At 43.6% G+C, this 27813-nt stretch overlaps 3 protein-coding genes across 14 annotated transcripts in view; 2 read left to right on the top strand and 1 right to left on the bottom strand.

Annotated features, from left to right (window-relative positions):
* The window catches only part of LOC145529215 (uncharacterized), a 57420-nt gene extending 54165 nt beyond the window's left edge, over positions 1 to 3255 (top strand). The window contains exon 2 of the mRNA XM_081549153.1: positions 1595 to 3255. Coding sequence (XP_081405279.1) covers positions 1595 to 1686 — 92 coding nt within the window. The 3' untranslated portion in view covers positions 1687 to 3255. The remainder of the gene's footprint in view (positions 1 to 1594) is intronic.
* On the bottom strand, positions 2000 to 27813 carry SLC25A28 (solute carrier family 25 member 28). Of its 8 annotated transcripts, none has more exons than XM_081549031.1 (5): positions 27732 to 27813; positions 15515 to 15657; positions 5191 to 5419; positions 4022 to 4078; positions 2000 to 2844 (listed from the first exon to the last, which is right to left on the bottom strand). In XM_081549031.1, the coding sequence occupies exons 3-5, from the start codon at positions 5411 to 5413 to the stop codon at positions 2327 to 2329; spliced, it is 798 nt and encodes a 265-aa protein (XP_081405157.1). In that variant the 5' UTR covers positions 5414 to 5419; positions 15515 to 15657; positions 27732 to 27813; the 3' UTR covers positions 2000 to 2326. The 8 variants fall into 8 exon arrangements, with proteins under 8 accessions (XP_081405157.1, XP_081405207.1, XP_081405180.1 ...); XM_081549081.1 differs by having other exon boundaries at positions 5250 to 5419; XM_081549054.1 differs by having other exon boundaries at positions 15515 to 15630.
* ENTPD7 (ectonucleoside triphosphate diphosphohydrolase 7) overlaps positions 12117 to 27813 on the top strand; it is a 51992-nt gene continuing 36295 nt past the window's right edge. For 2 of the 5 annotated variants that reach the window (XR_014070961.1, XM_081548905.1), the window contains exons 1-2: positions 12641 to 12768; positions 23181 to 23295. The gene's annotated coding sequence lies outside the window, so the exon portion shown is untranslated. Of the gene's footprint in view, positions 12260 to 12640; positions 12776 to 23180; positions 23296 to 27813 lie in introns of those variants that run through there. The other 3 variants (XR_014070962.1, XM_081548927.1, XM_081548916.1) reach the window with 2 other exon arrangements.

Genomic DNA, 27813 nt, shown 5'->3' with positions numbered 1-27813 from the left:
CCATCACTAAATCAGAGGGGCAGCAGAGCTTACTTAGGCTCAGAACAGGAGACCCTGCTGTTTCCTTGACAGTTTGTTTCAAGTGCATTCAGACAGGATTCTCTGTAGATACTTGAAGGGCTGTCAGGTGGAAGGAGAACAAGATTTACTCTGTAACCAAATCCTGCTGATCTGCAGCCCTAACCCTGCTCCAGCCTGCCACTTTCCTCCCTCTCCCTCACCACAGTCCCCGCACAGACCTCTGTGCAGCCTTCCCCGGATGACTTCAGCAGCCTTCTCCCAGGTCTGCCTGCCTGTCCAGTCTTGCTCCTCTAATCCCTCCTTAGAGAGCCGAAGTGATCTGTTTCAGTTGCAGATCTCATCACACCATACCTCTACTTAAAACCCTGTAATACTTCTGCATGCCTGCAGGATAAACTCTAAACTCCTTAGTGTTGCTTTTAAGACCCAGCCCCTGCTTGGCTCTCCAGCTGCATGCCTTGCCCAGGCTGTCAGCCCCCATGGAACCCCTTGCAAACTGAACCCCAGATGCTCCAGGTCTTCGCTGAGAACATTTCCCCTCCCCTCTTCACAGCTAGGGCTTCCCTTGTGGTTCAGTGGTAAAGAATCTGCCTGCCAAGCAGGAGACGCAGGTTCGATCCTGGGGTCGGGAAGATCCCCTGGAGAAGAAAATGGCAACCCACTCCAGTATTTTTGCTTGGGAAATCCCATGGACAGAGGAGCCTGATGAGCTATAGTCCACAGGGTTGCAAAAAAAGTTGGACACGACTTAGCAACTAAACAATAAAACTTCACAGCTCATTTGCCCTCCAGGTATTCCCCTCAGACGTCACTTCCTCCTACCCCATCACCTAAGACCAGATTGGGTATTCTGTCCTCTCAACAAGTGTCTAATTTTACTTATCACGTTTCTTGTCATGTTATCTTGTAATTGCCTGTTTACATGTATCTTCCTCTCCAGACAAGCTCCTTGAGGGCTGGGATAATTTTTAATTTTTTACTCTTTTTGGGGGGTGAGTGGGGTGGGGATGGTTTTATTTATCATCATGTCCCCAACACCAGTACCCAACACAGATACTCAATAGTTAACAAATGAATGACAGATGACATAGCAAAGATGACAGATGGAAGTTTTAGGGGGTTAAATTTCCACTCTGTGTACTGAACAACTTGGTAACAACTGGTTCAGGTACAAAAAAAAAAAAAAAAAAGGAACAGACTGGCCCACCAAACCCACCAGTGAAAATCCTGTCCTTGTAAGTCTCCCAGAGCCCAAGTGGTCCTGGGCAGGGAGCTCCTTCAGATGGCAGGTGGAGGACATACCCTCCGCTCTTTCCCTATCTGTAGGAGGGCACAATTAGATTCACTTCTGGGAATAAATGATCTGAGTTGGGGTCCCAGTTCTGAACTTACTGTGAGACCTTGAGCAAGTCACACCCTCTCTGAGCTTTCCTGACCTGTAAAACAGAGATGATACCTGCACTGCCTACTTCAGATTTTGGGAGAATCAAATGAGATCACCTATGTTAAAGTACTTTGTAAAAGCCTTAACATCAAATGAAAAGTATTATTTTATTTACCATGTAATCTTCAGGACTTGAAGCTTCACCGACTAATTTTAGCTTTGCAACTACATTAGAAAACCACGTGCCATGTGGAAAGGTTTACTGCTGCAGGCAGAGCTGAGAATCAGAGCAGAAAGACCTACCTGCCTGAGCCACGCCACTGCCCTGGGGAAAAGGCAACAGTGAGGATCAAGAACACCTTTTTAGTTAGGATCTGTCAAAGACCCATTGTTCTTGCCATCAGAGAGACTCCTTGGAGCCTATTACTAACCAAGGGGGAGTATGACCCGAGTCTTAAATCACCACCAAAACAACAGAAACAAAAACTACAAACTCAATAAACCTGCCCTCTGGGCCCCTTGATTTACGCTTCAAGTCAAGAACGGTTGACAGCATTTCACTTCCCCTTTGGCAATACAAACCCAATGAAACCATTTAATTTAAAGGCTTTTTATTAGGAACCAGGGGAATGAGCTGCTTATCCCTCTGTAACAGTCTAGAGCAGGTCATCAGGCCCAGGAAGGAGAGTGTCACAGATGCTGTGGTGTGACTCGTCGCACTTGCTTAGGGCCCGGAAGGAAAGGCATTGGCGACAGAGGGCGGCAGGAACTGGTGTCAGCCAGACACCCAGAGCCTGGGGAGAGCAAGCCCTCTGCCTTCCTTCCTCCACTTGAGGCTGGGGCGCGTCCCAAGACGGAGAACACGGCTGCACTGGGCAGGGCATCAGTGCTGGCTGAACCCTGGTTCCATTTGGTGCTGCTTCACTTGCCTGCCCTCCACTCTTCTTGCCTTTTAGTGATCAGGTATTTGAAGAACTCATACACAGACCAAGCGATGGCTGTGGAGGGGATCTGGTAAATGACTCTAGCCTGCACCCCTCGGAAGTAGGCGGTCACCCCGCCTACTTGATACACCGTCCTGAAGGCACTAGCCATGCCTGTGATATGTCCTGTAAGGTTTGGGTTCAAAGCCAGGGATTCCTGGGTGTTGAGCAGTGTTTTGCAAACGTCCAGTGGGGTTGTGGCAGCGGCAGCTACAGCTCCTGCACAGGCTCCGGAGAGGACGTGGGAGCTGGGGTTGTACCGTCTCTGGGGGTTAAAGTGCTCCTGCAGGAATTCGTAGGTCATGAAGTGAATGGCTTGGAAGGGAACATTCATGGTGAGCTGGGTGGTATAGCTGCGGTAAAAGGCCCCGGCCCCTTCGTTTTGCCACACTGCCCGTACACAGTCTGTCACCCGGTGGTACGGTGAGTTGTACATCTGCATCCTCTGCTTGACCACTGGCGGTGTCGTCAGTGAGAAGGGAATGGTGATAGCATTCAGCCGGTGAGCAGGAATGTCCAGGAGCAGAGTCCCAAGTCAGTGGATTAGCCAATGGATAGGAGAGAGAAAAAAGTATGAGTGAGTTGTCAGTTGGCCTGCTAAGTGAAAATTTCCCCTTTTTGAGAGAAGGGGATAGGAGAGGGTTGATAAAGGGCTAAAAAATAATGGAACCACTTCCAGTAGGATTTCTTTAAGACCAACCAATTAATATACAAGATGTATCTACTGTTGAGAGACTCCATAGGGTTTCCTTGAAATAAGTACCTATTATTATTACCATCTTACTCTTTCATTAAGTCCCAAGACAAGAAAAGATTCAGTGGCAGTGAAGATAATCACAAACACGCAGCCCTAACAATCCCAATCCTCAGGTACACAGAATGCTGAACTCTTACAATATGAGGACGCCATCCTTCCACAGGAGGAAGAGCTGGAGAAGGGCTACCAAAAACAAAAGTCTTAGCCAAGAAGAGTGTGGCTTTAGTTTCCAAACATCTCCCACCCCCTCAGTAGATTCATGGTATGAGTTCGAGATCTTCAGTTTGCTTTGGCCCTTTCCTTGTCATGGTCTTGCCCAGACAGGTAAAGAACTGGAACTTTAAGGAACATGGCAACTGTGCTATCCTTTCATATTTGTTTGGGGACCTCATTCTCCAACTGAAAAGCCAAGATCCAAGCAGCACTGCAGGGACTAAGCTCTGCTAATGTTACCCTTTCATTTCTATCTCAACCATTATTCATTACAACAAGAAAGGCAGTCTTTTCAAATGTCAAAATCCATCTTCATCTCTTTGAAGAGAAGTGAAATAATCTGCTAAATTTTTTAGATCAAATCCACTACAAAGTGGACTTTCAGGAAGGCCCAGGAACAGGCCACAGACAGTCTCATGTTTTTCCAGGGAACCTCCAGATGAATTAAATCTCAATGAATACACTTCCCGCCTAAGGGAATCTTCCTAAGCACTGACAGCATGGAGGGGGCGCCCTCTAGTGGTAAGACAATGTAACACAGCAGGGTTTCCCACCAAAACTGATGGGGTGCTCCGTGGCTTTCTTCTGCAAACCCAAAATAAAGGAAAAGCCTAGGGATGTACATGAAGCTGCCCACAGAGGGAAAGGGTGAGGAATCATTACCTTCCACTGGATTCATGGCAGCATCATGAAGTAATGTTGCCACACACCCAGCCGCACCTGCAAAGGAAAAAACAACTGCCACATGTAAGGCCATGAGGGGGTGAATGACTCAGGGAGACCCCAGAGTGAAGGTGAGTGGCTGTGATAAACCACAGCAGGGAGAGGGGATACTAACAGCCAGTTTAAAAGACGGGAACCCACTGCTTCTAAATGCCTGTTGAGAGAAATAAGGCTATTTGTTCCCTCTAACTTTCTATGGCCATCAGTCTACCCTCCACAGCTATCATACGAAGGCCAGGAAGAGTCTGAGAGAACAGCCCAGATTTCTTCAACAAAGATGGCTCTGAGGACAGATGCAGCTCATGCCCCAGATAGGAAGCTGATCCACTGTGGCCAGGGGATGCCAGCACATCAGCCCACCGGAGGGAGCACATGAGGGGCAGATGACTAGGTGTCTACCACAGAACCTCACCTTGTGTCCTGTTGCCCCATGCTGCCCAGCCTGTCTCCAGATCCTAACAGCTGTCCATCTAGACTTTTCTCTCAGGGCCTGAACTACCCTATCCCTCACCCTCTCCTCTCCCCTTTCACTTTGGTTTTCTCCAGGCTGCTATCCCTTCCCTCACTCCCACACAGCCTTCAACCTCTGGTTTCTTTGGACAAAAGGCCCAGGCCCTATCCCCATTCACTTGTTAAGCTCGTCTTGTCCTCTGTGACACAAACTGCCTCTGGGCAATTGGGATCCTGAAAATGTGAGGCAAAGAACTGAGGCTCCATTAATGTCTTCCGTGGGTAACTGGGTCACCTCCAATCCTACCCCGAGGAGCAGGATTAACACCTGACTACCAAGAAATACACAGAGTGGGCAGCTCAGTGTGTGTCTCTACATTGCCAGGGCATTTGAAGTTGATGCCAGGGAGAAGATGAAAGAGCCAAGCAGGTACATAAGGAAAGATACTGTAACCATTTGTTGAGGTACCCAGAAGAAGGCATGGGGTGGAAACAACTCATTGTCTTAGAACACCAGGTTTGGAAGTCCCTCCTCTATAATCTGGCCTACCGCAGCCCAAAGCTGCAGCTTCAAACTATGCTGAGACCGGAAAGCACTGATAGCAGCAAAGCCCAAAGAGTTGGGAAAGTGGGAGAACCAGCACAGGAAGGCTCAATACCATTGGCAATATGGCTATTGCCCCCAGGGTGGATTACATCACTCAATGTCTTTTTTAACTTTTCATAGCAGGCAAAATAGAGGGCGTGGGCAGGCCCCGCGCCTGTTGCCGTGACGTTCAGGCCTCGCATGGGCCTCCACAGGCCCTCCGTTCTTATAATCCTCCAGAGGGCCTCCAACACGTTGCGATAGCGGGCGGCTGGATCCGGCTGTAGGCTCTGCATCCGAGTCTGAAAGTACAGAAGGGAGAAGTGCAGTGTCAGGGATCTGATGGCTCACCCAGTCTCAGCACTCAGGCCTGAGCTCTAGGCAGACCTTCTATGTGAAATACCGTCAATATGTAGAAGTGATACCTGGCAACCAGTTTTACTGCCTTCCAAATCTATATCCAATCTTTCCAAGCCTTGGATTTTTTTTTCTGGTCATCTATGACTCTACAGGCTTCCTTGGTGGCTCAGCAGTAAAGAACCCACCTGCCAATGCAGGAGAGGTGGGTTCAGTCCTTAGGTTGGAAAGATCCCCTGAAGAAGGAAATGGCAACCCACTCCAGTATTCTTGCCTGGGAAATCTCATGGACAGAAGGAACCTTCCAGGCAACAGCCCACAGGGTCTCAAAAGAGTTGAACACAACTTAATGACTAAACAATAACACATGACTCTATGAGTAGAACACCATTATTTTCCCTCAAAAAATTACTCCTTGGTAAGTGTTCTTGAACTCCAAAGTGATTCATAGCCTCAGCAACAAATATTAAGCCTATGTTTCAGGAGAAGTTGCTTTTGTATCTTAATAAACTCAGGCTAAGAGCTCTTTACAAGTGGATTCTAAAGTTAGCTATTTACTGTCTACAATATACTTTGTTACTACTGAAGACTGATCCTGGGCCTGCTTCCTGATCACATACTAATGAGATGAGGACTCAACCTGACATAAGCTTGATGATAATCTGACTTCTTCAGAATATTTGGCACTGGCAGCTGGGCCTGTACATTACAGTTTTGGCAGAAATAATATTCCTAATAGATGCTGCTCTAGTTTCCTGGGAAAGAAAGTTTACCCTCAGGACTATGAAGGTGGAAACCAATCTAGTCTCTAAAACTGAGAGAGATTCCAGATTTCTAATCTAAACTGACTAAATCCCAAAACTGGCATCAATGAATAGAAATTAGTCTCAGTGAAACATAACCCTTGGAATTGCCAGAGGATTCAATGACTGGAATGAATGTATATGGCAGATATTCTGTATGATGTTCCTGGACAAAGTTTTATTGAAATTTGGGAAATTAATCTTATAGTTCACAAATCATCTACCTTCTCTAAAAGATAAGTCTACAGGGCAGATCTCTTGTCTACCGACCCATTTCAAGGCTAAGGTGGCTTGGAGACTATCAGATAGTATAAAAGTAATGTCCAGTGCCTGCAATACAATAGGCACTCGAGATTTGTTTGTTGAATGAATGAATGGAAGAATGAAGAATCTTGGCTTTCTCTACACCAGTTCAAAAAGACCATTAGTGACAAGACCATTAGGGGCAACTAATGCCCAAGTACAGTTTAAATTCCTACTTCACTCCTGTCACTGATTCAATGTGGATTGAACAGCTGGAACCTTCCTGTTGTCCATCTGGAATCCAAGAGTAATGTCTCTTCTCAAAAGCATGGGAGAAAACAATCTAACCAGATTAACAAGTCCTAGTTAGCTGCAAGCAAGCCACATTCCTCTAGAGCTATTTTCTCCTTCCTGCTACCAACAAAGAACTGGATAAAAGGTTAATTACTTGAAGTTCAATAAGAAATACATAGGATCACTTACCACAATGTGATACGTTCTTTTTTACTTCTCAATAAAAAACACAAAACAAAACAACCAAATAACATCAATTTCCAATAAAGAATGTGTTTACTGATCTTTCACATCACCTGGGAGGATAAAATTCATCAGAGGAGTTATTCAAGGAGACTACAGGCCTTTGTTGGGTAGGGACACTAATAGATAAACTGGTAGCATAACAACTGTGTGTTTCCATAGGTTTGTTCAAAAACTAATCTTGTATTGAAGGAATGTTTAGAAATCAGTGTTCTGCTGGAGTCAATGTCATATTTGGGTAACCAGACTTGAAGGTCTGGCCTCAGAGGCCTGGAACCATTTACCCACAAGAGAAACCTGGATGGTGGTAAGTTACACTGAACATTTTACACACATGTCTAAATCTAACTCACAATTCTAACTCAATGAAGATACACCCTCACGGAGAGGACCCAGGCCTAAGCCACACCAAATATAAAAACAAATATGGCTTCCCAAATTTGTGAGTCAATAAATCTTTCAGAGAAAGATGTAATCTCTAAGTGAGAATTAATGAATAGTCTTCGATATAAAAAAAAACACTGCCTGGCTTTGAAGAAAAGTCAGACTAATAGGGAAGGAAGCAGTGTCGTAAAACAAGCCACATTTCAGTATGAAAGCCTGAGTAGGAGCCCCAGCTTTGCTGGCTGTGTAGTCTGGGGTATGTCACTTAACCTCTGAGCTTCAGGCCGTCATCTATAACATGAGATCAAGGATGGCTAGTGCACAGGGCTATTGTGGGGATTCAGAGTTAAAGCATGTAAAAGCCACTGCTAATTTATGAGGTGTCAGAAATACAAAGATTTTTATTGTATTCAAATATGATTCTCAGAAATATTAGTTCATACCTTAGAGTTTACAGATCATGGCAGCATTGTCTCGTGTTACCAGTTTTTGAAGATATGGATGGGCAACTAACTGCTCTTTAACTACTAATAGATCAGGCTTGATTTTTTGTTTTCACTCTGAACTTTCTCTATAGCTGTAATGATTGATATGTCCAGCTGTTCATCTGCAGGTCATGTTTAGGAAGAAGCACTATTGTGAAATTCTGTGCCTTGCTTGGTTCTGGAAATCTGCTTTTGGGAGGCTGTATGGAAGGCTGGGGAGTCAGACTTGATTTAAATCATGGCTCTGCCACTAACTGTGTGACCGTGGGCAAGTTACTTAACTTGCCTCCTTTTCTTCATCTATAAAATAATGAAAATGGTGTTTACTTCATGAAGCTGTTCCAAGGATTAAATCAATAACTGCAAGGCACATCAGACAGGGCATGACAAACATGAGCAATTGCCATTTACTGAATACTTATTATTAGATACAAGAAAATCAAAGAAGCTAATGTCTCTATCTCCTAACCTTCCATTGGTTTGAAAAAGATCTATTTCCCTTTGTTCTTTTTCTCCTTAACTTATAGATTTATTTGCTTCACCATTGCAAAGCCAAAAAGCAGCACCTTGGTGACAGGTGCTTGACAAGATATTGACAAGAGTTCTGACTGCTTTAGGCTGCAGAACCTATCCTTTTAGATAAAGTCTGGTGCTTGCCTCTGAAGCACAGAAAAGGAAAACTGGAATTCACTTGCACTCCCAAATCTCCCTATTATGACCATGGAAATAGCTGGCTGAATAACTGTAGCCTAGCCAAGCTATGCTGACTTCCCATGGTCCCTCCAAAGGATATTTTACGTCGACCTGACCCTGATAAGTGGCCTGGGGATGCACAGTCCGGCATGCCAGAGGCACTGTCAGCTTTTACTGGCAAACACTGTGGTTGCCCTTTAGGCTCCAACACATTTACCTGCCTCTAGTCTTAGGGTACTTTGGGCTGCTCTTCCTCTCTGCCACCTATTTATGGTAAAAGAGGAAGAAGGGCTGCCTAGGGACAAGTAAACTGGGAAGCCCCTTCTGAAGGAAGAGATTTGAATTTTACTTTCAAATCTGCACAACAGTACCTACTGCTGTAAACAGTATTAACTGACACTGAGTCCTAATGGTCTCACCTAGTTTTTTCCTCTAGTCATTTAAATCCCAGCATCTATGGCAAATGAAAATGATTCTTCTAAAATATGCTTTTGTATTTTTGAAAACTCCTGAGCATTTTTTTTCCCTCTAGATGAAATAATTATTTAATGGAGTGCTTTGAGGCATGACTGTAATGTTGTATTACTAATTAAAAAAAAAAATTCCAACGCTTATGTAAATGAATAAGAACTGTTCTTCAAAACAATTACCTTGGAAGGCTACAAGTGACTTATTTCAGCAATGCTGCTGCACTTATGCAAAACATTTCTGGAACTTCTCTTTCCAAAGTGTTCCCTCAGTGGGTTTATCAGCTCAGGAGGAAATCAGTCTCCTTGCTTTCCCGTCCTACCTTATCTTTGACCCCCATCAGCATTACCCATTTTGATCTCCCACCTGAACTACCACATTTGATTCTGAATGGCTTCAATGACTAAAACATCAACTCCATATTATCAGAGGACAAAGACTTGCCCCATTTAAGGATATGCAGCCAAGTATTCTAGAGCAGCAGTCCCCAACTTTTTTGGCATCAGGGACCAGTTTCGTGGAAGGCAGTTTTTTTCACAGACAGCAGAGAGGAAGGGTGTTTTGGGATGATACGAGCACATTCCATTTATTGTGCACTTTACTTCTAATCTAATGCCGCTGCTGATCTGACAGGATCAGCACCAGTCCGTGGCCTGGAAGTTAGGGACCCTTCTTCTAGAAGCATTTATAACACAGGAAGTTACAGATTGTTTACAACAAAAACAGTATTTATGTAAATATACGGAGTAAGGAGATAGCTGCCCAAGGTAGTGGGACAACACTTAAATTGAATAGCTGTGGTAATATTTCTAAGTCAGTCACATTATTACATTGTATTTTTCAAGCCATTACTCTCCTTGTTCCAGTTTTCATTTGATACCCATCCTGAAAGATAGCACCCTAGACTATCTACTCTTAAACTCTACTCACAGTTCAAGTATAGTGAGGTTATTTTGCAGTTAGATGTTAACTTTTGGATACATAGCATTAACAACTCATAGTCATTCAATCTAGACTCTATAAATGTCTGAATCTTTTTTATTTGTACTTATCTGTTTGACATTTCAATATTGTTAGAGCACTAGCCATCCTCTTACTCCTCTCTCATGGACTTTACTATTTATTTCTATTCCTTACAATTGACATGGGTATTTAAAATTCTAATATCCATTTTAGTCAAGTGCATTTACCAGTTTCCATGTATGGCCTTTTGTAGGAGTTACCTTGCAGTGTGCTAGAGTACTCCTACCAGCTCAGTGTCATTCACAAAGCTTAACAAGCACATTCTCCACTTCCTCATCCACCTTACTAGTGAAAACATGAAACGGTACTGGAACCACGGAGAAGCAGAAGAGACAGATTTTGCATCTCCCAAGTTAATACTCTCCTCTTGAACAAGTACTTTTTCCGTAGTTTGAGAAGAAGACATTAATCCAAGAGCTGTGAGAATATTTTTTGACTCTTACCCTTAACATGTAAAGGAAGAACCAGTCTCTGTCAGTATATTTATTTCAACAGTCCCCTTGAGTTTACTTCTCACTCAACTTATTTAGTGGTGGCTCCTTTGCTAATGCACAAGAATAAGAACTGTAAAGAACAATGCATTCCACCTTGTTACCCAGCTTTCTTCAGAAACACCTAGTCACCACCTAGTCTTATACCCACTCAACAGCCTGCTTGGTGTGGATGAAATTACTTTTACTTTACCAGGAATCATGGCTCTCATGTTGGTCCCATTTCATTTTCTTCACACTAACATCTACTTTCTTCACACTAACATCTATTTTCCAATACTGTCATGCCTCCCTTATAGGCAACTTTTCCCTTTTTGTCAACTTCAAGTGGCTAGAGATATACACTATGAGGTCCATCCCTCCTTGGAGGGGTGACGTGCTCCCTGCACATACGCAACCCCAATCCCAGCTAAATTTTCATGTTCAGGAAATAGGTGGGGTATCAGGCCTGCTGCGAAGAGAAACCAAAACTTTTCCTGAACATGGTCTTTCCCATATTATTTCCAGTCAGGAACTCTGAACTCTGGCTGAACAATGATTTCCACTCACTCATTGATTAAGATTTAACAAGTAAATCTTTCATCTAGCTGAGAGATCCCAGACTCTGGTTCCCGCCCTGTCACTTGTAAACACACAACATGAGTTTGTAAAAGCAATCGGAACATCTCTAACTTTTAAGATCCTATTCAGGGTTTTCAATAAGCGTTACCTTAATGAAGTTAGTAGCACTTACCTGTTCCTTTCCCATCCCACCCTATTCCTGTTTAGTCCCAGCTGGGATCCAGGGTTTTGGCTGACAGATTTTCTTCCCAGAGTCCCGATTCAGATCTCACTGACGGTTAGAAATGGGTCCCGGTTCCTGACTGGGATCAATTCCCGGCTGGGACCTTGCTTGCATGGAGTATCGGTCGAATAGTGTGGTGGTGGGAGCCAGAAGGGAACCCCTGTCGGCTCCGGCTCTCGGCTGGGATCCTGGCTCCAGGCATGACCCAGGGGGTTGGGTCAGCCCCAGGTCGGGTTCGGAGCAGGTCCAGGTCTCACCTTGACGCAGTCGACGGGGTACATCACGCAATGCTCCAGGATCCCTGCCACGGCGCCCGCCACCATGTGCGTGGTGACAGTGGCTCCAGCCGGCAGCGCCTCGTAGTCCGGGCCGGAGTCCGCATCCTGTCGTACTGGGGGCCTGCAGGCCCCAGCCTCCCCGCCGCTGGCCCCCCGGCCCACGCCCCGCTGCAGCCACCCGTCCAGCAGCGCCGACTCCCCGGGGCTCCGCCCCGGCCCAGCCGCCGGCCCCCCCGCCACACCGCCAGCACCCCGCCCCTCCAACTCCATCCACCCGGGCCAGCTGCGGCGCCCACCCTCGCCACCGCCGCCACTGCCGCCGCCGCCCCCTAACCCCGTCGCGACTGCCTCAGGCGCGGCCCAGAGAGCCCGGGGCCTCCGGCTCCCGCTTGGCCCCGAGGACACGCCCCTCAGCCAGCCATTGGTGCAGCCGCCAAGTTAGCTCCGCCCCTTGGATTACGTAAAAAATATGTCTGTGGTATTAGTGAAGTTGCCTGTCATTCCTTCGCCCCGCGGCGTTGCTACCGCTTAGATCCCACCCCTTCCCCTTTGATCTTGGAAGCTTCTTGTTTATTGGCCATTTGATTGGCCAACAGGTAAGATCAACCCGCCCTCCGACTTTTCTGGGGGGCGGGAGAAACTTAAGGCGGAACTTTGATAGGCTCAACCACCCTTGATGCTTTGACCCCGGCCATGGCTAGCATCACGTCGGGATCCGATTGGCTACAGGAAGAGGGCGAAGCGCCCAGGGGCTATCGAGGCGGAATTTGGGCCCCAGACTGGCGCCGGTGGAGCTCTGTGCGATGCAGGCTGCATCGCTTTGGAGAGTGGGGAGGGGGAAGGGGAAGGGAAGGGCGGTACTCGGTCTTCAAGGTCAAACCGCTGACTGGTGCCGTTAAGATCCGCGCTCAAGCGCCTACCCCGAATCCCTAGACTCGGAGGTCGCGGGCGGGCTGGTGACCCTGGCGCGAGAGCTCTGTTCCCGCGGGATCTCGGGCTGGCTGGGGCGGAGCCGGCCTGGGCTTGGCATCCCCTGGCGTGGCCCACCGGCCTGTTAGGAAAGCTGTTGCGACATGCAGGCGGCGGCCGGTTAAACTCTTGTCAGGTCGGGAGTGTTGTTCCCTGTGGGCCATGCGCGGGCACACTCCTGAGGGCTCGGTGCTCCTCAGGCCCCAGAGTCACCCAATAAACTCCGCAGTTCTTGAGGGAATGAATTCGGAGACCTGCTGACGTAGACTCTGAGCCTGGCCGAGAACTGAGGCCGGGAAGAGACGTGTCGATGTGGGGCGGGATGATTCAGAGACAATGACAGGTGGGGAGGCTGGGCAGGAGGCAGCTGCTGCCCAAACACAGCAGAAAAGTGCGTCAAATAGGGGAAGCTTATCCCTAAGCTGACTCACTGATGAGCCCACCTTCCCGGTGACATTCCTTTTGTTTTAAGACGGCTCTCTCGAAGACAGGTGGGCTGGAGTCTCAGAGGGGCGCTTATGGTTAAAGAAAAATGTCAGCAGTCCGCAGCCTTCAGCATCACCTGGGCCGTGAGGTTACACGGGTGATGCTTTGCTATTGCTATGGCGTTTTTGCACAATTTTTTCCAGTGTTCCCAGATAAGTCTCTACTCCTACTTTTACTGAAATGATGATGTAATTGTGAACTTAAAAAAAAAAAAATCTGCTTCTAGCTTTTGCTTAGATAAGCGGTTTTTCTTTTTCTTTTTAAAGCTTAGCCCTTTTCTGGGCCTCCGAGTTTTTTATTTTTTATTTAACAAAACTCACTTATTTTCTTCCTATTCAGCAATAGCTGTTTACCCTTTGGGTCTCAACCTTTTGAAAAATAATGAAACTACAAATCCTCTTCCCCACACCTCTGACCTTATGCACACAGAAAATTTTGCCTATAATTTCTGAGTTTGCAGAGTCCCTAAAAGTGACTTGTGGACCCCCTAGGGGTCCATTAACTTCAAGTTAAGAAGCCTGGGTTTCATAAAAAAGAAACTCACTCAATCCTGCTAGAGTACTAATTCCCTTAACTGCCAAACTACTCCACTAATGAGCTATACCTGCCAAGTCCTTTCTCTTCTTAAGCCCTACATTTTTGCTTTTTTAATCTGTGGTCACAAATGACCTTTCCAAATCCAATGGTCTTTTTCTTATTCCCATTTTTCTTCACTAAGAGGTAACACTTGCCCATCATTGACCCACCACTCACTGTAACCTTGTTCTTGCTTCAGGAGACACTGCTCTACCCTTTAGACTTCTCAGTCTCCTACGCTTCTCTACCCACTAAGGGAGAACATTCCTAAAGGTTTAATTCTTCCTATTCATCTAATAGTTCAGAGAACTTCACTATCCCAAATCTGTTTCCTTCATTGGAGCATATCTATATTTCCCTTATTGCATATCTTGTAAGTAAAATTTCCATGTGAACATTCAGTAAACGTTTATTGGGTACCAACCCTGCCTGGCACTGTATTTGAAACTGGTGATACGAGATAGAGTCCATGCCTTCATGGAGCTTACTTTTTAATGGAGAGGGAGGGATAAGCCATTAAAAATATTGGCTAGCCCTAGATACTATGCTGATAACTAAAGTAGGGAGGTGTGATATTGTGTGACTGGGTGGCTACATTTGTATGACTAGGAAAGGCTTTTCTGAGGAGGTAACACTATGGTATTCCCTGATGGCTCAGTGGTGAATCTGCCTGCAATGCAGGAGACCAGGTTCTATCCTTGGGTCAGGAAGATCCCCTGGAGAAGGGAATGGCAACCCACTCCAGTATTCTTGCCTGGAGAATCCCATGGACAGAAGAGCCTGGCAGGCTACAGTCCATAGGGTCGCAAAGAGTCAGACATGACTGAGCGACTAACACCATGGTAAGTTCTGAATGACAGGCAGGAGCTCATGATGGGCTCAGAGAGGGCATTCCAGAAGCGACTGTAGGTACAGCAATCCTAAGGTGAGAACAAGGTTAGTATACAAAGGAACAGAAAGGTCAGTGTGGCTGGAGCATGGTTGGGGATGGGAGGGAGTGATAGAAGATGAGGTCGGAAAGATAGGTGGGGGAAGAATATCCACTTTAATTTCTGATTTAGCATATCCAAAGAATTGATGCTTTTGAACTGTGGTGTTGGAGAAGACTCTTGAGAGTCCCTTGGACTGCAAGGAGATCCAACCAGTCCATCCTAAAGGAAATCAGTCCTGAATATTCTTTGGAAGGACTGATGCTGAAATTCCAATCCTTTGGCCACCTGATGCGAAGAACTGACTCATTGGGAAAGACCCTGATGCTGGGAAAGATTGAAGGTGGGAGGAGAAGGGGACAACAGAGGATGAGATGGTTGGATGGCATCACTGACTCAATGGACATGAGTTTGAGCAAGTTCCAGGAGTTGGTGATGGACAGGGATTCCTGGTGTGCTGCAGTCCATGGGGTCGCAAAGTGTCAGACACAACTGAGCGATTTAACTGACTGATTCCAAACTCAGCCTTTCTGCTCCCCACAACAACCAGTTCCTCCACAGTTTTTCACTTCTACCCTATCAGACTCTAAAGCTGGGAGTCCTTGATTACTTCAGAATAATTATTCTGAAATGTCTTTGTTGTTATTCATACTCTCCTTTTCCTTCCAAATGATACTATATTTTCCCAGTATCTAATCACTTTACATGCATATTGTGATAACCTTTGAAAGACCTCCCTACCTCTGGGGTCTCCTGGCTTCACCAGTATTTTGATTCCTCTCCTTCCAGGGACATGGTAGAGTTGTTTTTCCTACCTCCTTGAAGACAGGCATTGCTATGGGGTTTGCTTGACAAAGGAAATGTGAGAGAAGTGTAAGAGCCACACATTACCTCCCATTGCCACCTGACTGGTGATGTTCAGATGGTAGAGGCACCGTCAGGCTGGGGTCCGGGTGAGGATGATGAAGCAGAGTCCCTTACTTGCCACCCTCTTCCTTCCAGATGAACTTTCAGCATGAGGAAGAGAGAAATATCTGTGATTTTAAAGTACAAATTTTAGGACTATTACATACCATAGCATAAGCTAGCCCAGCGCTTCTCAGACTGCTATTATTCACTACAGGATTTGTAGAAATGCCACATTATAGTTCTGTATGTCTGGGTGGGGCCTAAGATTCTGCATTTCTGAAAAGCTCCCATGTGATTCTGATGCTGTTTGAGACCCTGGGCCACACTTCAGATAACAAGGACCTTATCCATCCTGACTCTCTGATAGACCCTCTCATCACATCTCTACACACTGTATCCTACATCTCACCAGCACTTAAACTCTCCTAGAAAACAAATTAGCAAACAAAGAGACAACTTTCTTGGTGATATTCTTTATAAACCCTCAATAACTTCCCACACCTGCAACTCCTCAGTCGAGCACTGTAGAAGCTTAATTTCTTATATTCTTAGGACAGTTGTTTTCCTTATGCTCTCTTCTACCTCCTGTCATTTTCTATGTTCATCTGTGAACATACATTGTCACTATATTGTCTTGTTTTCCTTGGTAATAGAAATTTCAAGTTTTAGCTTGGGCACATGGCTTCTTAGCAGCTTTTCCCCAGTGTCTCTTGCAGCTAGCTTTGTATGTGTGACTAATTTCTGGTGAGTGGGATGTGAGTGTAATTGATTTGAAACATCTGGGTTCTGCCTTTAAAAGGAAAGATTATGTCCCCTTTGAATATTTTCCTCATTTTCTCCCTTCCAGTGATAGAATACAGACCCAGAAGATGTCAATCGTTTTTGGTCATGAGGACAAGGCATACCTTAGCAGGTGGCAGAGCAAGAGGTAGAGAAAACCTGCTGCCTTATGGATCACGGTAGTGCTCTGGACTACATGCTCTGTTACAGGAGAGAGCTTGTTCATGAGGTTGCTGTTAGCCTGAGTCTTCATTACAACAACTGATTTATATCCTAACCCAACACATGTTCTTCTCTAGAATGTATTTTGCTCTTTGTTCTTATAAAAATCTCACCTTGAAGGTCTAAAACAGGTCCCACTACTACTTACATTATTCTCTTTCCCTGAATTGCCATTGTTCATGACCAGACATGAAGTATGAGTATGATATAGAACGGGATTGATTCTGGCAGCCACACTTGAAAATAAGACTGATTTCTTTACAGTTACTTAAAGGGAAATTGATTCCTAAATTATCAAGAATAGACCATAAGAGCTGTAGGAATTCAGAGAGGGAGCAATCAGTAAGGACTGAAGGGATGAATGTCAATAACCTCAGATATGCAGATGACACCACTCTTATGGCAGAAAGTGAAGAAGAACTAAAGAGCCTCTTAATGAAAGTGAGAGAGGAGAGTGAAAAAGTTGGCTTAAAGCTCAACATTCAGAAAACTAAGATCATGGCATCTGGTCCTATCACTTCATGGCAAATAGATGGGGAAACAGTGGAAACAGTGTCAGACTTTATTTTTTTTTGGCCTTCAAAATCACTGCAGATGGTGATTGCAGCCGTGAAATTAAAAGACGCTTTACTCCCTGGAAGGAAAGTTATGACCAACCTAGACACCATATTAAAAAGCAGAGACATTACTTTGCCAACAAAGGTCTGTCTAGTCAAGGCTATGGTTTTTCCAGTGGTCATGTATGGATGTGAGAGTTGGACTGTGAAGAAAGCTGAGCGCCGAAGAATTGATGCTTTTGAACTGTGGTGTTGGAGAAGACTCTTGAGAGTCCCTTGGACTGCAAGGAGATCCAACCAGTCCATCCTAAAGGAGATCAGTCCTGGGTGTTCATTGGAAGGACTGATGTTGAAGCTGAAACTCCCCAATACTGTGGCCACCTCATATGAAGAGTTGACTCATTGGAAAAGACCCTAATGCTGGGAAGGATTGGGGGCAGGAGGAGAAGGGGACGACAGGATGAGATGGCTGGATGGCATCATTGACTTGATGGACATGAGTTTGGGTAAACTCCGGGAGTTGGTGATGGACAGGGAGGCCTGGCATGCTGCGATTCATGGGGTTGCAAAGAGTCGGACACGACTGAGCGACTGAACTGAAGGAGTGAGAAGATAGAATTATGTATTTTAGCAGTTTCTGAACTGAAGGGGTGAGAAGATAGAATTATGTATTTTAGCAGTTTCCAACTGGGGAATGTGTACAGGAAGACTTTCCAATGGGTATCTGGGGAACAGTATAAGGGAATCGATTTGTTGTTCCTCATCTTCCGTATTTTTCCTAACACTAATCTTCCTGAGAAAGCAGATGAGGCAGTTCTCCTTTCCTTCCTCCCGTTTCTCAGTCTGTCCTTCCACCATATGAAAGACAAGACTGCCTCTGCCCACCATCCTTCATCATGTTAAAATTCATTGCCCTGGTGCATAAAAACCTCCATGTAGCCAAACAACTGAAAGAGTATCTTCTTTTGGAACTTTAGTTACATCATCGTTTAAGCAATAAACTGTCTCCCTTTGCACATTTTTTTTTTCAGATGGTGGTAGTTACTATCACAACATTTTTTTCTGTTTTTTCCTAAATGATCTTATTTATAAAAGGAAAAAAAGGCAAAACAAAATCACTTATTTTGATCAGTCTAAGAAACAAACCTAACATCATGCCTGGCTCACAGGCAAAGCCCCCCCCCCCCAAATTACTTTAGCTTCACTGGTTCTTATCTAGTAGGAAGTTTCAGCTCATTTTGTACTGAAGATGAATTACACACCAGAAAAAAATTTTATTTGATACAGTAAATCCATATTATTATTTGGGCACAAATCTTCTCACTGCCACTCATTTTTTGCCTTCGTTTATGCATTTCTATTATATCCTTATTATTTTGACAGAAACATGTTGTAAACTGTGTAAATAATTCCCCTAAACAAATATTTTTATACCATTTTGTAAACTCTGTACCTACTAGTCATATAATACCTTCTCTTCTTTTTGCTGTTTATTTTCACAAAGTAGATAAAACTGCATTCTTAAAAACATCTACTTATGTACCTGGTAAAACAAAAGTGTTCCCAAAATAATATAATCTAAGATATAATACCCTGAACTTTTGGAAACCATTTCATTTAATTACAAGTAATATCTCCATCTCAGATGGTGACATGTTCTTTTAATTCTGTCAAATGTATAATTTTAAACTTGTTTAAATCTTGAAATAACAAACCTGTATATAATATTTTTATTATACCAATTTCTGCCTATCTGAAATGTCTTCTTATAGCACTTTAACATGACCTAAATAATTGAAGTAGGCCTTTATTCACAACAAGAAAAATCATGAAACACATTTTTAAGGGGTTTTCAGCTCCAACACCAAAATGCCTCTAAGTAAAAGAGAAATGAGAAGAGTTAGTAGTCAGTTGATAAACCTTTTTGGGTTTATTTCCAGAAATTGAAAAAGTGATTACTCAAATGAGTAACACATCCTTTTTTAAATGCGATGGTTTCTAATCCTTTAAGAAATTTTAAGGATATGGAAAAATGTGACAAGTATTTGGCAAAATCCCATTTATTTATTTGTATAAAAACGTTCTTTGGTACTACCTATAATAACAAAATACAGGAATAGAATTGGTGATGACCTCTATCTCACTTTACCAAAAAAAATAATAGCCATCTAGTGGTCCAGGATGTAGTTTAAAATGTTTTTAAACCCCCATTCATCTATTTTTAAGAGGTACGGTCCAATAAACTTTTACTTTTTATGTAGTTATTTATCAGTAGATGGGAAGCCCCATCAGGAGGAGTATCTTTCTTTTTTCCGCTGTAACGTTATATTAATATTTTCAGAATAGCTTAGTACCTGAAACACTGTAAGAATTTGGGGGAATTTATTTAAAATAATAATGAGTGAGACACTCACAGATCTTGGGCCTCAGCTGCTATTTCTCCCCTTAGGTGGTAGCAATGACACATCCAGTAAGCTTCAGTTCCTTTACCCCTCAGCCCTCCTAGGTGTACTGCGGTTGTAGCCGGAGACACCACACAACAGGGTGCTAGCAAAGCTCATCCTTTTCCTAACCATGGCCTTAATTCTGGGAAGATGCCTTGTAAGCAACAAGTTCTTAAAAGAGTACAGAAATCAGGACTGGAAAAAGAGCCCTGCCATTACTTTGTAAGAGTTTACTAAAAGATAGATTGTGAGTTAGCTTCTTCCTCTCCTTTCTGTTCCTTTCCTTCCTCTCTTACCAGTGGTCACCCTGAGACATGCAAATTTCTAGACCCTATCCTGGACCTATCAACTCACATCTTTGGAATGAAGCATTTTCCCAGCAGGTTATTTACACTTTGAGAAATACCACTTTGTTATCACCAGGGCGCAAAGAGTCAGAGACGACTGAAGTGACTAAGCATATCACCCTACTAGTTCAAAACATCCAGATGATGCTTGTTTTGTAGACTAACGTTATAGTCTCAGCAGGGTCAGTAAAGCTTAATAGTGCTAGCCAGTTCATGTATTCTTTCAAATGATACATGCCAGGCACTGAACTAGGTGCTTGGGGTACAAAGATGAATAACCCTAGACATGGTCTCTTTTCTGGTGGAGCTTAGGTTCTAGTGAAGAACACAGGCGTTAACCAGAGGCTCACAAATATAAAGTTACAACTGGGTTGTATGGTCTGAAGGAAAAATATATGATGTACTGAAAGTATATGTTAGAGGGACTCGAATAGAGTTATGTTACACAGGGAAAGTGGCATTTAAAATAAGATCTTAAAAATAAGAGTTAGTTAAGCCGAATCAGATGGGGAGCAGTAGAAGAGGTAAGGGAGGCAGAACTTTCTGGACAAAAAGACTGTCGTATTGCAAAAGTCCTGTAGTGAGAGATTTAGGCCAGTATTTGATGAGGACTAGAGGAAGCATAAACTGAGATGCAGCCTGGGAGGTAAATTAGGGGCCAGACCATGAGAGGCTTTGAAAGTCATGTTAAAGGTATCAGTTTATATCTTTAGAACTGTAGGATCTCATTTTGAGTTGAAATTAGATAACATGATCAAATTTTGCATTTTGAAAAGGTCATTTTGGCTGCTGTGGAGAAAGATTGAGGGCAACAACCCTAGAAGTGTTGTTATTGTTATTTTATGGATAAGAAAATGAGCTTTCACGAACATAACTTCCTCAGGGTCACACAGCTAGGAAAGCTGTGAAACCAGCTTTCAAACACTTACCTGCCTGACATCAGAGTGTAAACTTAGGCACACAGTGCTGCCTCTCTAGATCAAGGTAATAAACCCCCAAATAGTTAATTACAATCATTTAAAAAAGGGAGAAACAAAGAGACTTCTCTCTGACTCATCCTGACATTGCCTTGGTCATGAATGTTAGAGATGAAGGAGGGAGCATAGGGTAGCTGAAGTTCCATGACTTAATCCAAACTTCAGTTACCTAATCTGTAAAATGGTAATAGTAATAATACGTACTTAATTGTTTCAGGATTCAATCAAAAAAGAATGTTAAATTCTTACTATACTATCAACTAGTTAGAACACAACAAATATTGATTATTAATATTATTATTATTATAATTATTATTACTTACTTTTCTTTATGACTGCCCATTCACCCATTGCAGAAATCGATGGCATCATGTTACCTAACTGCCAATCAAGAAACCAAGATGCCCACAACTAGTTACTGTCCTTTGCTTCTTTGCACAATCAACCTGTTTCTAGACTAGAGCACCAAATTTGGGCTATCTCACAAATAAGCCTGACAATAATATCCTGACTTCAGGTCTGTGTCATGTATGACCTCAACTAATGTATGAACTTTGTATCGTAAAGACTAGATTTAAATATTTTTAATTTCTTAAGTAAAATGGCTAAAATTGCAAAACTTTCCTTGAATATTATCTGAGAATGTAAACTGTCTGTTGTCCTTGACATACAAAGAAGATAAACTATCAGCAGGGAATGACACTTGGGTTATTTATCTAAGTAGATGTGATATATTTTTAATGCTCTGTGGTGCTGAATCCTTTATAAATATGGGGTATCTTTTCAAAGCAAGCAACTAGCCACAGTTATGGAGGCAACAAACATTATCAACAATATAAATATCATCATTAGCGGAAAATAGCAGATGTGGGCCTCAACTCGTGAACCTTAAAGCCCTGAATTATATGTGTCATTTTCCTGGCTGTTTTCCAGGTTCTATTTCCCTTTTTTTACTCTTTTTACTAAAGGTACATCCCTGACCTTGTTACCTGGTCCATGTTTGCCTTATCCAATGTGCATTTCTTCACTGCTTTAGTAGTTTAGACCAGGGTGGTAGCAATGAGGTTAGTGAGAAATGGCTGCTTCTGAATACATTCTTAAGGTAGCACCAATGGGCTTTTCTTATGGACTGGGTTGGGGGTGGGTATGAGAGTAAGAGAAGAATTAAGGATAACTCCAAGATTTGGGGCCTGAGCGTATGGAAGAATGGAGTGTTTTTTACTCCTTTACTAACATAGTATATCATCAAACATTTTAATCTTTCCCAGACTGGTAGCTGATAAAATGGTATTTAATGTAATTTTTCCCTACATTTTAATTGTGACAATTGTCATTGAAAGAAGAGTAACCCCTTTCATACTGATTTAAACAATTAAGGATATTTTTTAGCTCAAATAATTGGCTATCCAGAGATAGAATGGAATTCAGGTTTCACTGGACTCAGTAACAACCATGTCATCAAGAATTTGGGGAGTGGGGGTGGGGCTCCCTCAAACACTCCCTAAGAAAAGCAAATAAACTTTTTATTTGCTCCAGCAAATATGTGTCTTTGCCTGGAATTAGGCTGTGTGACTACTCCTGAAAACAACAGCTGTGGCCAAAGGATGGGACTTTGCCCATTACCTTAGGCCTGGCTTGCATGTCCCACTCCTAGAGCCAGGATGGAGTCAGAATCCTCAAATTCACATGGCCTATTGAAGGCGCCCACACTCAAATAAAATCAGAATGGAAACCAAGAGAAGGAGATTAATATCCTTCTCCCCATACCTTCACCCCAAGTACTGTGGGCATTTTCAACTGCATCCCACCTCCGCAGCTGATATTTCTGAAGAGCCTTTCATTTCTGTGAATGACTTGTGGCACTGATTTCCTGTGTTTGTTAAATTTTCAATCATCCTACTTGTTAATTCACTTCCTACAGTTGCTGTCATCTTTTTGCACTGCTATGCCATTGTTTTTCAAGGTACTCCGACACATGGCTATAGTGTTATTAGACTTTTACTGAAGGTTCAGGGTCGTGGAGGGGATTATAATGTAGCACAGAACTCAAAGATGAGTTCTAGACCTCAATGCTATTATTTGAAATTTCCCTGACCACCTTGTTTTGAGGACTGGTGATTTTAAAATATGTCTGCAAATTGTTTGATACTTCTCCCTTCAAAAAGTGAAGCCTAATTGCCCCACCTTTGAATGTAGACTGAGAGTTAGTGACTGGCTTTTAACAAATAACATGTGGCATCAGTGAAGATATGTGATTTATGAGGCTAGGTCATAAAAAGAAAAAGCTTGTACCTGTCACTCACATTATCCTTCTATCTCAGATCACTCTGGGAGAAGCCGGCTGCCACATCATGAAAACACCCAAGGATCCCAGGAAAGGGTCCATGTGAGAAGGCACAGAGGCCTCCCAACAGACAGCATCAACTTGCCAGCCATGTAAGTATGCCATTTTAGCAGCATATATGTCAGTGCCAGTTAAGATGTCAGATGACTAGAACCCCAGCTGACATCTTGATTGCAGCCTCACAAGAGACCCTGAGCCAAACTGCTTGTAAATCCCTGATCCACAGAAACTGGGAGAGAGAATTTATTATACAACTGTAGACAGACAGTATAGGGACTCTCTTGGGCTGCTCTCTTCTGTCTTTTCTGCCACCACCTTGCACAGGTCCCTCATCTTTCATCTCATTTTTTTCTTTACCAGAGCTCCCCAAACCCAGTCTCTAGAAGGAATGCTCAAAATTTCTGTGTTTTATTTGGAGAGTAACTGAAGTCTTCTTGGTCTAAACTTCTCCCATCTAGAGTAAGCCCAGGGGATCCCACTTTCCCTGACCAAACATACCCATTATCATCCAAAACCTAGATATTCTGTCTTCCTACCAGGCCAGCTGATACCAGGCCCACTCAAACAGCTGCCAGCTTTTAAAACAATTATTCTTGTCCTAATAGAAGTATGCATGAGCAGACAGGAAGCACGAGAGCTGACTGGGGGAGCTCACAGAGAAGGTGACACTTGAGCTGAGCTTTGAGGAGTTCATTTGGTAGAGAAGTGAAAGAAAGTCATTTACACAGAAGTAATAACAGGTGCAAAGGCTCAGAGATAAGAAAAGGCATAATTCTGAGAACTGTAAATATGTCAGGGTTGTATGTGAGAATAGCTCTTAAGGAGCTTGGATGATATTGGGGGTTAGATCATATCAGGCATTTTAAGCCAAGACAAGAGGAGCCTGGTAGGCTACAGTCCATGGGGTTGCAAAGAATCAGACACGACTTAAGCACACATCAGTTAGGAGACCACAGCTAACAGAATCCCCTGTTTCAACTGATTTAAAAATAAGAACAATAATGAATTTAGTACCTTAAATAATAAGCCCGCAAATAGGGCTTCTCCCATGTTTTTTCTATATTTCTATTCTGTTATTCCCAGGCTTGCCCCCTACCCCAATGGTTGTCGTCATCTTATGATGACTACAGCAGCTCCAGGTATCCTTAAGATTACTTCTGAAGGTAGAAAAGGGGCCTTTTCTTCTCTCTCTCATTATGTAAACTTTTAACTTCTTTTAAGATGGAAGAAATCTTTCCCCAAAATGTCTTTCATCCTCCTCCCGTTCCTCCCAACAGCTGACTTCCCTTTAGCTAGAACTGCACCATATGCCCGGGCTCAATACTTGGTAAAGGAATAGGCCACTATGATTGATACAGACCAGTCACAGTTTACTCTCTAGGGCTGAGGTGGGAGCTAGCACTGTTGAAACACATAGCCAAGCATAGCAGTGTGGTTACTAGAATAAAAGTGGGATTCTGTTAACAAGGTGGAGGAGAGATCGTTGGTGTTTTGGGTAGGGAGTCAGCAGAATCTGCCACACCATGCCAAGGAATTTGGACTGTATCTCATTGGGATGGGAAACCACAGAAGGATTTTAAAACAGGAAATAGCATGATTATATTTCACTATGTCAGAATAGAAGGGTACTCAAGAGGGGCATGAGTCTTTGGAGGTAGGGTGACCAGTTAGAAGATTTCAGCAGAAGATATTAGAGAGAATTTTAGGTCTTTGAATTAGGAACACCCAGTGACTAACTGGATGGAGTGGGAAAAGGAAGTAGAAGGAATAGATTCAAGATGACTTGCAGATTTCTGCTTGGGTGAATCACAGGGTATTTCATCAGAGTTGGGAATATGCATGGAGGAAGTTTGGGTGGATAAGGTGATGAGTGGAGTGACGGTGACTTTGGTCTTGGACAGTGAAGTACCTCCAGGACACATTAGGAGAGATCAGTAAACTTGGAGGGGAGAGCGAAGACCACATTAAACTCCATTAGAGGTTAGAGCAGGATGGAGTGTGAATGAAGGAGAATTGATGAGAAATTAGGCTAAGCATACAAGTAACACATAGTGTGGGGCTGGTTTAACTGATTTTGCTCAGGGCTGAGTCAAGTCAAGGACATCTTGAGAAAACTGCAAATTTAATTGTAGACAAGCCTTTGAAAAGCAGTTAAAACCTGTTTTGAAATGCGTATTTCTGTAATTTGTTTCAACATGTTGAATTACAGCAAATGAGATGGAGAAATGATCTCAACCCATTTTTTAGCCTCCTGACTGGAAACCTCAGAACTCAGCCTTGTAAGCTGTTAATCAAATAAGCACTGCAGGCTTTTGTAAAGAATCATGCTTTATAAATGCTTGAAGGCAGTATTGCGATTAAAATGTAGGTTTCTTTTCTGTTTTTTAAATTGTATTTACTTATTTATTTTTGGGTGCACTGGGTCTTCGTTGCTGTGCATATAGGCTTTCTCTAGTTGCAGTGAGCGGGGGTTAATCTTTAGTTATGATAAGCAGGCTTCTCACTGAGATGACTTCTGTTGTTGCAGAGCATGGGCTCTAGAGCCCGAGGGCTCAGTAACTGTGGCACACAGGCTCAGTTGTCTTGCGGCATGTGGAAACTTCCCAGACAAGGGATCGAAGCCCTGTCCCCTGCATTGGTAGGCAGATTCTTAACCACTGGACCACCAGGGAAGTCCTCTTTTCTGTTTTGTAACAGTAGTTATGAAATGTACATTAGAAGATGTTTGAATGCACCATCAAGTTCTAATAGTTCATCAACCATATACATTAAGTACAGTTTAAAACATAAATAGGAATTTTATTTCTGCTCAGAAACACTCATTTAGTGGAACACTGGAATTTGAAATATACATAGATTAGATTTATAACTGCATAGTTAGTAGGCAACTTCAAGAATTAAAAAAAAAAAGCCAAAACATTTGTTGAATTTTTCCCACATCTACCTTTTTCCAGGCACCAAACTGGGCTCTAGAATAAAAAAAAAAACACTTGACATTTGTATATTTTTGTGATTAATCCGAACTTTACGCAACTATTCTACTCAATATAGTTTCTGGGGGCCTGGATAAAATATAACACTTGAAGCAGAGTAAGGATTGAGGGACAAAGAAGAAAGGTGAGAACTGAAGCAAGCTGGGAAACTCAACCGGGTTGGGAGGGTGATGGAGGAAAAAAGAAACAGTCACAAGAGACTGAATATACAAACTGGATAATGGTCAGACCACATATGACAATTAAAACTCTGACCCACAATCAGCAATCAGCCCAGCAATCAATCTGCAGCAATCAGCCCAGAATTCTTATGACTGGTCAGTGACTGTCAGCCTCCCCAGTTTTTGCCCTGCTCTTCCAACTCAGGACCAACTGGAGAAGGTCAAATATGCTCCACCAAAACAATCACATAAGATGCCATACTTCTAGTGAGCCTGCTTCCAGCTTCCCCATGCCAGTACTCTCAAATCAGTGCATACATGAAATCTTCCCTTTTTATTTTTCCACCTTAAACTTTCCCACTCCCACTTGGTTCTCTGCCAGATGCCAATGATAGTGAATGACTGCCTTGTTTTATTAGGCATAGAATAGCCTCTTTGTTCTCATTTGGGTGGTCTTCATTTATTCCCACAGTCATTCATTCACTTATTTGTCATATATGAATCATATTTTGTGTGCCAGGCAGTGTCCAACATTGCTGTGGAAGCAGATAGTCCTTGCCCTCAAGGATATCCTGTCTATTGGGATAGATACATACATAAATATAACTAACTCAACGTGGTAAGTGAAACAGTAGGCATCTATAAAGGAGGTGTAGATAAAGTAAGGCTTTTAGGGAAAGTGACCCTTAAATCGAGGGTAAGGGACGAGGCTGAGCTCATCTGGCAAAGAGGATCAAGGCAGGTGGAGGCGAGAGGTGGAGGAGGCAGAAACCAGAGGTGTGCGACTGGAGCATAAAAAGGGAGGTGAGCAGTGGAAGAGGCTGCATGGGCAGGTCTTGGACGGCCATGTGTGTGCCACGTTTGTAAGGACTTGTACTTCATCCTGTCCAAGCCCTTCCCTCCTGGAAATGAGAGGAACCCCAGATATAACCAAGGCAGAAAAGCAACATTCAGGAAACATTATCCTTGTGTGTGTCACCGTAAGGTCCAGGAGGGCAGGGACACAGCCGCTCGTAATGTCTGGCTCACAGTAGACATCCACTGAATGTTGAATGAATGGATATAAGTGCTTCGGTGTAGTCGTCATTGTCCCCAGCTTATGTCTTTTTTCTCACGGGACAAGACAGGGAATCCGGGGCATTTTTGAGAGACTGTAGGGAGAACTGCCGTTCTGGAGGGCAGGGTTTGTGGACACAAAACCTCCGATTGGCTGTAGGCAAGAAATGCACTTCTGTCGCGAACCCCCGGCTACTAACCTTCCCCCCCACACCCCCACTCCCCAAAAAAGGCGAGCCGCTCTGTCCCGAAAACAGCCTCAGAGAAAGAGACCAGCAGAGAACTCGCGCCACCGAGAGGGAAGCAGCCGCTAGGTACCTGGGCGCAGTTTGGTACCTCTTCCACTGTGATCCCTCGCCGGCCCATCCAGGCGGAGCCACATACGACACCCTTCCGGATT

This window comes from Giraffa tippelskirchi, chromosome 2 (genome assembly GCF_054371585.1).
Source record: "Giraffa tippelskirchi isolate mGirTip1 chromosome 2, T2T-mGirTip1v1.2.pri, whole genome shotgun sequence".
Classification (NCBI taxonomy): Eukaryota; Metazoa; Chordata; class Mammalia; order Artiodactyla; family Giraffidae; genus Giraffa; species Giraffa tippelskirchi.
Note: the sequence above shows the minus strand (reverse complement) of the source record. Positions and strands in the feature narration are given on the sequence as shown.

What these genes read in the sequence shown, in the direction of transcription:
- SLC25A28 (XM_081549018.1), bottom strand. Translation starts at nt 11,933, where the DNA reads ATGGAGTTGGAGGGGCGGGGTGCTGGCGGTGTGGCGGGGGGGCCGGCG. An exon ending in ACCCCGTCGACTGCGTCAAG is followed by an intron (nt 5,420 to 11,642) that starts GTGAGACCTGGA and finishes CTGTACTTTCAG; the next exon opens with ACTCGGATGCAGAGCCTACA. An exon ending in CAATAGCCATATTGCCAATG is followed by an intron (nt 4,079 to 5,190) that starts GTATTGAGCCTT and finishes TTTCCTTTGCAG; the next exon opens with GTGCGGCTGGGTGTGTGGCA.